Source organism: Apium graveolens, chromosome 2 (assembly GCF_009905375.1).
Source record: "Apium graveolens cultivar Ventura chromosome 2, ASM990537v1, whole genome shotgun sequence".
In the NCBI taxonomy this organism is placed as follows: Eukaryota; Viridiplantae; Streptophyta; class Magnoliopsida; order Apiales; family Apiaceae; genus Apium; species Apium graveolens.
The window spans coordinates 307,052,144-307,066,146 of record NC_133648.1 but is presented as its reverse complement, the minus strand read 5'-3'; the positions used below and the strand labels follow the sequence as shown (position 1 = coordinate 307,066,146).

Below are 14,003 nucleotides of genomic sequence, written 5' to 3'. Positions count from 1 at the left end.
AACCCTCACGGGGTCATTTTTTCTTTTTGCCAGGACTCACGGTGTCGTTAATGACTGAAACAATTTGATGGGGTTACAGGAAGACAAGGTAGCAAAATTATAAATGATCTCTGTTGCTTGTACGTTCGTAAAACAAAACCTCTAGTTTGCAATATTGTACTGATTTCTTAATTACTGCGGGCCAGATTATATTCACTAGATGTTTGAATATACTTGGTCCTTAGGTAGAGGACGTTATCTTTAATAAAATCTAGCTGCAAAAATATCACGCACGGCAAAAATATCAGTTTCAGACTTTCCGTTAAGGCATGAACGGCCAAATAATTAGTTCAGTATGAGGTTACAAGACATAAGAAATAGCCTGCAATCATAACTCGCTCATTTTCACACTTTTTTTTAACTACAGACAACGCAGACAGTTATAGGAGAGGCTAAAGCCAACTTCACGTTGGAGATGATAATAGGTGCATAGAAAGTGCATCAAATACTTTGAGCTCACTGCACTTAAAATTCACTAATTTTACTGGATCTCAAGGAGTTTGTAATATTTAGTTAGTATATCAGAGTATTGTTAAATATGCACCCCTACTTGATCAATAGGATTAGTTATCCATTAATTCCACGCCACTTCGATAGTTACAGAAAGCGAGTTAAAATTAACATCTCTGCTTCCAACATTACAGATTAATTGGTCTGCATAAACACTGTGAACCTGAGGAAGGCGGCAAGAAAGTCCAGATATTTTCTTGCAGTGACGTTGTTTTCACTCTATCCAAATGCTGAGTAGATACAGATTACCAAAACTCTCCAGCCTCGAATATTCTCCAACTTGCCCCGTCCTTTTTGCCATGCATCAAACTCAGTCAACTAGACTATATAGGGTTCAAATCTAATTATTGCGCCATCAGCCACTCTTTTAAGTTATTACTAATCAAATGGTATTATCCCGCTGCCGCTATAGACAAATAGCATGTTAAAATCAGTCATTAGGCATAGATTAATTTCGATATGCATTATGTTTTTGTTAGAAAAAAAATCTTCCACGTCATATCCCAACATTTATACTTTCGAAAACTCTATATAAATAGGTAACCACTCCCCTCTACTTTTATCACTCCATAAAATCCGTAACCTCTGAATTTCTACAAACAAAAGTGAAAATGGAAGGCTCCTCAATGAAATTCGCTTCTGCAAAAACTTTTCTTCTTCTAACTATCTCCTTTAATATATGCATCAACTCAAGCTTGGCTATCGACTATGGAGCCGAAAAGGCAAGCACCGAGTTCATCAAAGCCTCTTGCAGTAAGACTACTTACCCTAATTTATGCTTCACCTCTCTCTTAAGTCATACAAGTGCTATCCAAACAAGTCCTAGGCTTCTAGCGCAGACAGCTCTCTCAGTCGCGCTGGATCAGGTGGTTTCGACATCTGCTGCCATGGTTAGGTTGTCAAAAGCCCCCGGCCTGAAGCCCAGGGAAGTTGGGCCTATGAAAGATTGCCTTGAAGAGTTGACGGACTCGATAGACGAGCTTAAAAGATCCATGGGAGAGATGAGTCAGCTCAATGGATCCCCAAACTATGCGCTGTTGATGAGTGACATACAAACCTGGGTCAGTTCTGCTCTGACAGACGAGGACACTTGCATGGACGGGTTTGCAGGGATAGCCGGGAACACGAAGAACGTTGTGAGAGGAAGGATTTTAAATGTTGTTCATTTGACAAGCAATGCTTTGGCATTGATTAACAACTACAATTCTCTTCATGGATAGTTCATTTTTCAAATTTAATTTGTGTAGTGTGAGATAGTGTGCTCTTCCTCCCGAACAATAGAAATTTAGTTAGTAATGTGCGGTAATATGCTATAATTATGTCGAAAACATGTACGAATCCATTGTAGTACGACGTACGTCGTATCATGCATGAACAACTGTGTTTTGGGTGATACTTAAGACCGGAATACTCTAGATCCCAGGGTTAGGGTGGTGATTTTGCGGCAGTTAACGTTTAAAACTGTATTCTGCAAAAATAGTGACAGATTGGTAGACACGTATAGACCTGGAAATGGTACCTAGTCATCTACTACTTTCATATAGTGCAATTTTATATATAGTGTGCTTCAATGTAAAAATAATTATCATATGGGACCAGTTTCGGATGATTGTGTACTTTATAAAGACATACTTTTCGTATATAATTCTTGCATATTAAATAATAACTAGTGGGTAACTAGTGTGAAGCACGGACCCGAAATTAAAAAATCATATTATTATTTGTATAAAATTGAAACCAATAATCCATGCAAAATACATATTTAAATATAATACATAAAATGCTGTTAAAATATGCTGTTATAATATAATATATAATATATAATTCTAGTTATGCATGCACTTAATTATTTACTTATATAAATCTGACATGTTAACTTAGTAATACGATTATTTTAAAGTAAACTGACTTTGGATGTTCAGCAATTAAAGGAAAATAAAATTTACAAGAGTAGAAGTTAATTATTGTCGGTTGAGATTTTATTACATAAAATTTTAAAAATAGTTGTATAATTTTCTAGTGAATACCAAGATTTAGGACCTAAACATGGTTTCCTTATTAGTATAGATAGTTGATAACCGGTGCTAAACACGGGCCCAAGATTAAAAATATCAAATTATATTTGTAGAGAATTATTCATTATCCGTGCGAAACACGAATTAAAATTAATATATTCATATCAATATTAAATTAATACTTGAAAAAATAGTTATGTGGTTAAAAAGAATCAAATCAGTTATGAAATTTTCCACTATAATTCTAGCTTTGCATAGTTTTACTTGATAAAGATATCTAACATATTAGTTTTATTTTTGTTAAACGAATTGTATCTCTATTTTATGAACCAAATATATGTTCTTTACATAATTTAATATTAAATAATATAATTTGATAATTATCTTATAATTAACCTTTTCAATATAGTTTATTTAATATTACTTAATTATCGATAAAAATTAATTTAAAAATTAAAAGTAAATAGATGTTATTAAACTTAATTTAATATTACTTAATATAATCTAAATACAACCCATAATTTGTTACTGTTAAAATATTTTTTTTAATTTAAAATAAATAAACGTTGTGATGGAAAGTAACAAATACAATCGTTAAATTAATAATTTTCAGTTTAAAAGTTAATAAATGTTATTAAAGTTATTTGCTATTACTTAATTATTTTTAAATAATACTATTATAAATAAAGTTTACTGAGAATAGAATTCAATTCGTGTTAATAGTTTATTTTGTAGTTAGTAGTTTTTCAAAATAAAAGTAAATATATATGTTATTTTACTTAATTTAACGTAACTTAATAAATTTTTAATATAATTTCTAAATAAATAAAGTTTACAGAGAATATATAAGTCAATTTGTGTTAATAGTTTACTTAGTAGTTTGTAGTTTTTCTAAAATTAAAAATAAATATAAGTTATTTTACCTAATTTTACGTAACTTAATAAATTTTTAATATAATTTACAAATCATTTAAAAAAATATTTTAAACATCATAAAAGTACAGCATAACAGTACAGTTACAAAGCAATTAATATGAACTTGAATGCTCCGTAATGCTCTCCATAAAAGCTTCTCAGTTTGCTGGTGAAGAAAATCTAACTTTAATGAATGCTGAGATTTCTGTTTTATTGTAGACTTAAAACCAAAATGAATCCGTGGCTTCTTCTGGTTCAAGCATTCTAATTTGCTGCACTTCAAAATAACCCAAGTCCCTAGTAGTCGATTGCAGTAGTCGATATAACCTTGTGTAGAAGTCGAATTCAATCCTAGAGAGTGAGACTTGCCTTGGAATTAAACACAAGTACCTACTAGTCAATTTTCTAAAGCTCAAAATCGACTAGTAGAATCTAGAAGTCAATTTCTCCTTGAATTAAAATACTAGAAGTCAAATTGTATCCTTAACAGTGTTTTTGACTTAGATTCTTCAAGCAGCTTCACACTAGTCGATTTCTAAAGCTCAAAATCGACTATTAGAATCTAGAAGTCGATTTTGGCTTGTTCTTGCCTTAGAATATTTTCTACAATGCACTCCATTCGACTACTAACTCCTTAGAATCGACTAGTAGATTTTCTTGAATTCCATAAGTCAATTTCTACTCCTAGAGTGCTCTTTACTTAGCCAAATCTTTATACATGCTATTTGTTTGACCAACAACTCCTAGAATGTTGACTTGAATCCCTTTTGAACTTGATCTTGAAATCACTTAACACTTCTTTTGTAGACTTGAATGATCAATCCTGGAATGCTGACGCTTAGTGCACTGGTCTGGTTCACAAACGACTAGCCCTGAATTGAATATCCTTATTCTTTCTGATTGTTCCTTGTTAATGAATTCTGACTTGAGTTCTATAGATTGTTTTCTACTGGAATCACTTAATTTCTATGATTGAATCTTCAACTGTATTAAAACCACAAGTCCTCTGATTGTTTATTCTTCATAGAGGCCTGATCACTGAATGATCTTCTTTCTATGACTTCAAATAGACTTGCACTTGTAATATTGTGTTTAGATTCTTGTATGTGTCTGATCATTCTTCTTCTGGATTCCTTGTGTAGACGTAGTATTATTAACCTGTCATGTTCTAATGTTGTTATTGTTTTGAGTTATCATGTAACTGTTCATACAGCTACGCTAAACACGGGCCCAAGATTAAAAATATCAAATTAATATTTGTAGAAAATTATTCTGTTAGGTCACACACACTGTAGAGGGGGTGAATACAGTGTATAATACAATCAAATCGAACTTTAATATCTTAAGTAACAGAAAACAAACTTTATTGAAACAATAAACTCTGTTACAGTATGGAACTGTTACCTCTCAGTGATGAACAAATATCACGAGAGCTGCTAGGGTTACAATGAATACTCTTCTCGAATATGATAACACTTGTAGTGTAAACCCTATGTCTGTGTTTATATACTACACAGTTACAAGATAATCACTAATTGATATGGAATATAATTCTGCTTCCTAAAATATATCAATCAGATATCTTTTCTTCCAAGTATTCCATTCTTCACAGAACTCCTTCTTCATGCATATCTCTTCTTATGTTTATCTTGATCTTCTTTCCTTTAATCAGCTACTGTCCTTATCTGATCGTCCTTCAACACTTAAGTTCTGATATCTAACTTCTGATGATTATCTCCTGATAATATAAGTACTGATATCCTTAAGTCCTGACATCCAGTATAAGTACTGATCAACGGTTAAGTACTGATTTGTCCTGTTAAGTAAGATATGAAATCTAAACATAAATTATATTAGCCATGACATTATCAAATATATCTAACAATCTCCCCCAACTTGTAAATTAGCATAATATACAAGTTTAACATATATTTGATGATGTCAAAAATATTAAGTACAAATGCATGAGAATTAGACTAGATAACTACAACTTATAGTCCTTAAAGCTTTACCAATATTCAACTTCTGATAACAACTTCAGTCTGTACAAATATTAGAATTTAAGCAGTTGTAGATCTTCGACTTGGCTTCATCATCTGATCTCTCTGATGTCAGGAGTTGTTCTGAGATAGTTCTTCAACAAACATTTCTCAACATATCTGAGTTCATCAATCATTCTCCTTTTGGCATCTTTAAGCTCTGCAGTATCTTCACCAATTTGAAAGATTGCAGCTCTGAGATCATTGATCTTTGCTTTTCTTATATCCTGATCCAGTCTGATCAAATAAGCTTTATCAGACTCAAGATTGAATTCAACAGCCCTGTACCCCAGAAAGGTAGTAATAATCTTAGCAGTGTTGGGCTTCATTTCAACTATATCACCATTGTGATCTCTGTACTTTGGAACGTATGTGTTGTCAGACTTAACAGAATAAAGCCTTTTCTGTCTCTGAATCTGTTCTTTCAAATAGTTTACAGCAGTTCCTGTTATTCTGTCATCCACTTGAAGTAAGAATAGTACATGCTCCAATTCTTCAAAATACTTCAATGGAATGGCATTTTGTCTTATATGATAAACCCTACCATCTGTCATGAATTACAACAAGATGTATTCTTTCAAGTAGGTATGGTAAACGATCTGTACAGATTCCAGTTGATTCAATCTCTCAGGAGTTGCTCCAATACCTGGTTCACTCAAGGAAGTTGGATCATTGGTAGTGTTATGTATTCTTCTTTCATCAGCACTTCCCAATCCAGTTTTATCTCTTGCTTCCTTTCCAGTAACTACTCTTGCTTCAAAACCACTTGCAGTAGTCTTCAAAGGTTGAGTTTGTTTTGCTTTAGTGAATCCTGGTAGGAGTGTCTTTGGTCTATCTTCCGATATCAAGTTAACTTGAGCTATGTCAGAGGTTACTTGCTTCTTCTGAATATCAGAACTTACAATTTCTTGACTCTGAACAACTTGAGCCATGTCAGAGGTTGTTTTAAGAACTTTTCTTGAAGTCAGAGCAAGATTATCCTTTTCATCAGTAATTTCTTCATCCTCAGAAGGCACATAAACCTTGATAAGTTCACCAACCTTTTCTTTGCCCTTGGATCTTGGATCTATCTGCGGTTGTGATCTAGCCAATGTTGCTTCAGTTTGATCACAATGCCTTTGAATTTTGGAAGTGGCTTTTTACCAGAAGCTTCAGATTTAGATGTGACTTTCTCTGATTTAAGCCTGGCTTCTTCTTCCATTAAACTTTCCAAGTCCATTCCTGGATTTTCCTGAAGAAATAACTGTCTTGAAATTTCCTCATCAAGATCTAAAAGTTCATTAGAACTTATCCTTTTACCAGCAGCAGAACTTAATCTTTTCCCAGTATCAGAACTTGTCCTGTGACTTGTGATTTCAGCTTTTCTTGATGTTAATCTTCTACCTTGACTATGACCTCTACCCATTCCAGGGTTTCCTTGATCATCTTTTTCATCATCCTTTCCTGTCAGTGTCTTGTCAGTCTTGCATTTGGACTTAATTACTTTCTCCCCCTTTTTGGCATCAGCAGGTAGTAGAAGAGAGATAAGCAATTCCACTGAGGATTGAATTTCAGTCAGTTGTGATTGCTGAGAAGCTTGATTTTTCAGAATATCATCAATCTGAGCTTGTTGATGATCTTGAGTCTTCTCAATATAAGCAGTCCTGTCAAAGGTAGGTTGGAAGAACTTTTTCTTATCAATTTTCCAAACTTGTTCCTGTTTGATAAATTCTTCCTGAATCTTGTGTAGCTCTGCATGAGTAGTTGAGTGAAGACCTTGTAGATGTTTAGTACTCAATGCAGTGACTCTAAGCTGGGTTTTGAAATCATCAGAATTTAACATTTCATCAGCTTTAGTCAAGTGCTCAGCAAGATGCTTTTCAGTTGGAACACATGAAACTGAGTTCCATTCCTTAGTCCACTCCTGTCCTGCAGGAGTTTCACTCCAAGGTACTGGTGCTTCTCTGGTAACAAACTTCTTAACCAGTTCAGACTTTAGAATAGTCTGTTGAGGAGCATGTCCTGAAGGACCTGCTGCATCAGCATCTGCAGTTGGAGCAGCATCACCAGTATCTCCATCATTTGCAGCATCAGAACTTAAAAAATCAGTATCTTCTGATAAGACAACAGTGTGAGTAGCAATGGAGGCTTCATCATCCTCTAATTGCTGATCTGGTTCTAAGTTCTGATCATCAGCCATATCCTGATTCTCACCTAAAGTCTGATCATCAGCATCTTGATGCAGATAAGGTGTTATAGATAACTCTGGAGTTTGAACAACATCAGTAACAGGTATTGTTGAAGGATTAGTTGCTGTTGGAGCTTCTAAGAGAATTACTTCAGGCACAACCAAGTTTTGAACATCAATATCAACATTTGTGCCTGGATGAACAGGAGACACAAAAGGTGTGTTAGCCTTTTCAGAAACAGCTTCCTTAGATAGAGTTGATGGAGAAGATGTGACTGGAGCAAATTCCTTGTCTTGTGAGATCAGAGATTCCTGATCCCCTTTCTTAGCTGCTTCCTCTTCATCATCTGAAACTGGCCTTTTTGCCCTCTGTTTCTTGTATCTCGTTGTTGATTTGGATTCCTTGAGAGTGTTAGGAACTGTCATTCTTCTAAGCCTTTTGAGAAGCCTAGATCCCCCAATTCCAGAATCCTTCTGAGAAGTTTCTTTCTCAGCTTCACTAACAACAGGTTCTGAAGAAGGAACCTGTTCCTCAGTATCAGATTCATCTCTCAAGGCAATCCTTCTTCTCTTTTGAGGTGTTTGAGGAATAGTCTTTGTCCTCTTTGGCTTGGAGGATGAAGGCTTCACAGTAGGTGCTGAGGATGAGGGTTGAACAGTCTGTGAAGTGGAGAGATAGGATTTGAGATATGTCCTGAGGGTAGGTTGAGTAGAATGAGTGGTAGGTGCTGAGGATGATGGTTTTTGGGTGTTTGTTGTTGGTTGGACATCAGAGTAAACAGATCTATAAGTATCAGGATCAACATTTACTAGGATCTGTTTTACAGACTGAGGAATCTGTAATGGTCTAACCACTGATTTCTTAGTGTCAGCATTTACCAGGTCATTAAAGTAGCGTTTTGCAACTTTAAAAGGTGGGGTTGAGGAACTGACTAATTGAGGTTCATCAGTACAAAAAGTATAAATAAGTTGACAGAATCTAGCAAAATAGACAACATTCTTATCCTCTGTCATCCTATCCCCAATAAAACCAATTATACCAGTTGCAAAATCAAAATGAGTTTGATGGATAATAGCATACCCGATGTGCTGACTCAGAATTGGGATAACATCAAAATTCGAATATTTGTTCCCAAAAGCTTTGGTGATGCAGTCGAAGAAAAAGCTCCATTCTCTTCTGATATGAGCCCGTTTCAACTGCCCAAGTTTTGCCAAACTCTTTTCATATCCCAAATTAGCCATTAACTCCTGAAGAGCTGATTCCTCTGGAATTGAAAAAGTACACTCTTCTGGGAGATGTAGAGCCCTGCGTATTGTACCAGGAGTAACTGCATAAGATGAATCACCCACTTCGAAAACAATACTGGGAGTGCCATGTTTACCACCATCATCAAAGTGCCCAGTCCGCCAAAACGTCAGAACTTGTTGGCTCGAAAAGACTGAAGGCTGGGTTAATGCATACCCAATCTCACTGTGTGCAAGAAGATCTTGCACAAAATGCAATTCAGATGGAGCTTCAGCATGATCAAGAATTGCAGCATAGTTGTTTGGAACAAACTTAGCTCCATCAATGATTAAATCCTTAGGTGCCATGTGAAAAATTGAGATAAATACTGTTGCATGTATTGTGTTTGATAAAATGTCTGTATGAAAAATTGTCAGTAGATAAGAAAGGATGAAAGTAAAGAGAGAGAGAGATAAAAGAGAAAAGTAAATAAAAGATTTGACAATCTTTTCTCTATGTTACTTATACACAAAAAGTAACCGTTGGGACACCTGTCAGACATGCAGTAATAACGGATAGTTACTGGGCTCGAGAAAACAGTAATCATTACTTACCCACTTGCCTGTTTTCAAGGGAAAACCGTTCCACTTACCTAGATATTCCATTAATCAAGGTGAAACAGTTTTAATTCAAAATCGAAACCGTTCCCACTGATTTAATTAATTTTCACTGCAACATTAATATTCTGAAAAGAAATCAAGTTAAAGTGACCAAGATAAATTATATGAGTAAGTACTGATAAAGGAAAATCAGAACTTAAATTAAAACAGAATTTATATGGTCTTCAGAATATGAATAATTATCAGGATTTATCAATGCATTACAAGATAACTTAGAGACAAAATCTTGAAACAAAAATAAATTTCATTAATATATCAAGAGAATACATTCATGAAATTGAAATTACATCAGTACTTATACAATATTACCCTAAGCCACTAAACCTAACATCAACAACTTTAGTCCTAGCTAAGAAGCCTGACAAAGCTAATGATGAAGAAAAACAGGAAGAAGACGTGATTAAATCATTTCTTCTTCCTACTCTCGACAAACAAAATGGCGAGTCAGATGATTCGCTCTTGCTGACGGAGAGCTTCCAGCCTTTCCTCCTCCAATCGCTCCAGATGGCGATGGTAGTCCATATAGAAGAACAGGAGGTGGGTCAGTACTTTCTGTGGGACAGAGTCCCATATCTCCTCAGGAATGGCCGTGACGTGCCATTCCTGCTGCCAGTGGGCACAACTTAGCTCCATATTGAAGTTTTGGTAGTTCAAAAACATGTTGTATCTGACCATTGTGTTTTTGAAAGAAAAAGTATGAAGGTAAGTTTGTGAGAAAGAATTTGATGGAAAGGCTGATGTGAAGTGGCTGCTTATATAGGCAAGAGAATACCAGGAGACGTAAAAGTATTTAATGCTGACAAGTAGAATTAATTCTACCTCGTCTCCCCAGACTTGGAAAAAGAATAACATTCATTGGAAGGAGAAAACATGGTTGAATGCGCACAAGAAACAAGTAAAAGTGGACTGTTCAAGTACGAATACCATTAACCCTAACCATAGTGACCATTAATCTTCCACTTCAACATATTCTAGTTTTAACCGAGACTGTTATCAAATATTATCCACAAATAAGTCAAGTAAAGAATTAGACTGTAATATCAGAACTTAGACTTATATCAGAACTTAACAGTCATCAGAACATAATTTCTTAACTCGAAAAAGGAATGCCTATCTGAGTAAATCCTCATACAAGTTCTGAGTTATACTCTTCAGAACTTAATTGTCAGAATATGCAACCAGAACTTGTCCTCAGAGTTAGTGCAAAATGACACAATGACTGTTTATCTAAAATAACATAGACCGCCACAGTAATTTTCATCATTCAGATGGAGTGATTAGTGTGTGCATTAAGCTAAATTCCAGACAAGGAGTAAAGTCTGATTCACTTCAGTACATCTTAAAAATAAGGCATAACTAAAATTTTGCTAAAGAGCTGTCATTATCCTGAAACCTACTGATGAATGAGTTCATGCTTGAGTCCACCTCAACTGTTTTGTGCTAATTTTATGCATCTTTTTAAATTCTATTTTACAGTGGCTTCTCAGTGTAAGTGAGTCACGACTGCTTATCAGAATTTATGCTATTATCAGAGTATTTCTCCAGTAATCATAGAGTGTGAAAAGTCACCAAGAAAATATTTTGCTTTTCTAATGCATATTTACTTAATACCAGCAATGCACTTGGGTTGTCCCTTCCACATGTTTACTCTAGATCTCAAAGGAGTACCTGATTTTATTCTTTGATCTTTTTGCTATTTTCTTTTGATAATTGAGGTTTATCAGCACTTAGTACATTCAACAGATTTACTAGTATCAGAACTTAACAGATGAGTAGCATTATTTTAATTTGTGACTTAGTAATAAGATAAACAAAGTAAACTCAACTAAGCTCAATTATCAGAATTTGCTTGTGTCATAAGATTTCCACAGAAATAATTACTTCTTACATGGGATCATTTGTTTATTGAAGACTACTAGGTCAGTATCTAACACAGTTATCCTCATAGGATTGAATAGTTACTTAAACAGACATATCACTTATCAGAGTTTAGAAACATATATCAGACAACAATCAGTACTTGAATGCATATTTCAATTAATCACAGAAAACACAAAGAGATTACATTCTGTAAATACTGATCATAAAGTCTAATGAAACAGAACAAAACTAGACAGATTTAGAAAAAGAACCTGAAACCATTCCAAGTTCATTTACCAATCTTGTAAAAGTGGCTTCACACAGTGGTTTTGTGAAGATATCTGCTAGTTGTTGATCCGTTGGAACAAAGTGTAATTCCACTATACCTTCATCCACATGTTCCCTTATGAAGTGGTACCTGATGCTGATGTGCTTTGTCATAGAGTGTTGAACTGGATTACCTGTCATAGAAATAGCACTTTGATTATCATAGTAAATAGGGATTTTGAAATAAGTTAACCCATAATCCAGTAACTGATTCTTCATCCAAAGAATCTATGCACAACAGCTTCCTGCAGCAATATACTCTGCTTCTGCAGTTGATATGGAAATTGACTTTTGTTTCTTGCTGAACCAAGAAACCAATCTGCCTCCAAGAAATTGGCAGCTTCCACTTGTGCTTTTCCTGTCAATTTTGCAACATGCAAAATCTGCATCTGAGTAACCTATTAGTTTAAAATCTGATTCTCTAGGATACCACAATCCCAGATCAGCTGTTCCTTTAAGATACTTAAAGATTCTTTTCACAGCTGTTAAGTGAGGTTCTCTTGGATCTGCTTGAAATCTTGCACAAAGATAGGTATCATATATGATATCAGGTCTACTAGCAGTTAGATAGAGTAGAAAGCCAATCATACCTCTGTAATCAGTAATATCTACTGATTTACCAGTATCCTTATCCAGTTTTGTTGCAGTGGCCATGGGAGTGGATGCACTTGAACAATCTTGCATTCCGAATTTCTTTAGCAAGTTTCTGGTGTACTTAGTTTGACAAATAAAAGTGCCTTCTTCATTCTGCTTGACTTGAAGGCCCGGAAAATAGCTAAGTTCCCCCATCATACTCATCTGATATCTTGACTGCATCAGTTTGGCAAACTTCTTGCAAAGTCTGTCATTTGTAGACCCAAAAATGATATCATCAACATAAATCTGGATGAGAAGTAAGTCCTTTCCATGGTTGAGGTAGAACAGTGTTTTGTCTATTGTTCCTCTGTTGAATCCACTTTCTGAAAGGAATATGTCCTAAGTCCAATCATGAATTAGGATTTAGGAATAACTTCCTGTGTAATCTGTTTTGATTTCATTGATATTAATAAAAGACTTGTTTTGTTTTTATTATGGGCTCTATCTATTTAAGTGTTTAAATAAGATATACCATAGTTTAGAGTAAAGCTTTTTATGGATTATGATGAGATCATAATAGTGAGACCTAAAAGATGATAACTCTAAACTTAAATAGTTCCTGGTCGTAGGATTACTAACTGGTAATTAATAATCCGCAGAGATCGGTACATACTATGCTTGCTTCATTATGAAGGATGTCTGTTCTCATAGACATTTGTGTGGTGACACTATAGCTAGTATGTAGGTGCTTATTATAGAATAAGTTCACTGAACATGACTCGCACAGCTGAATAACTGATGGAGTTCACTCACGTGTCAGCAGTTGTTCACATAGTGATAGTTGTACAAGTATCCTTAGACTTGAGGTCATCATAGTCATCTTGTGTACACTGAACTATGCTTTGGTTTAGTTCTTAGTCTCCAGGGATAATTATTCGGGCTCTACTGGGTATAGGATTTTGTACACGAAGATAGTATATGATCAATATAGGATCTACCCCTTCCAGTGAAGGAAGTGAATGTTCAAGGCTGATCCACTTATGCTAGTTCAGGAATCTCTGGCCAGAGTAAATGAAATTAGAAAGGAGTTTCTAATTTGCATAGAACTAAGCATAGTAAATGGTAAGCAAGTGATTGAATTAGATAGGCTTGACACGAGATTCATGCCTTGTATTTAATCGGGACATTGTAGGGTAGAAGGAGTTTATTGTACGGTAACTATTCACTAAATAGGTTCTTGGTATTCTAAGCAGTGAATTCATATTATCCGGATAGTCGCGATATGCTGAGAAGTATACCTCACGATGTAGAATAAATGTGATTAATTAATTAATTATATTTAATAAATTAGAGAATTTATATAAATAATGATAAAATAGTTTTATTATTATTTATTTCTACTACCGGCTTAATATTGAACCTACAGGGTCACACCATAAAAGAGAATGATTTAATGATGGAGGAATTAATTAATAATGGCTGATAATTATTTATTTATGAAATAAATAATTAATTGGCAAATTTAATAATTGATTAAATGAGATTTAATTGATTATAAATTAATTAAGAAAAGTTCTTAATATTATTAATTAAAGGATTTAATTTTTGGAAATTAAATCAAGAGAGAGAATTATTTCTAAAGTGTTTAGA

General features: G+C 34.4%; 1 protein-coding gene across 1 annotated transcript; it reads left to right on the top strand.

Moving 5' to 3' along the window:
• The first annotated feature begins 1,103 nt into the window (after positions 1-1,103).
• Positions 1,104-2,155, top strand: LOC141708674 (21 kDa protein-like). The gene has a single exon (XM_074512417.1). The coding sequence runs from the start codon at positions 1,161-1,163 to the stop codon at positions 1,767-1,769; it is 609 nt and encodes a 202-aa protein (XP_074368518.1). The 5' UTR covers positions 1,104-1,160; the 3' UTR covers positions 1,770-2,155.
• The last annotated feature ends 11,848 nt before the right edge of the window (positions 2,156-14,003 follow it).

What these genes read in the sequence shown, in the direction of transcription:
- LOC141708674 (XM_074512417.1), top strand. Translation starts at nt 1,161, where the DNA reads ATGGAAGGCTCCTCAATGAAATTCGCTTCTGCAAAAACTTTTCTTCTT.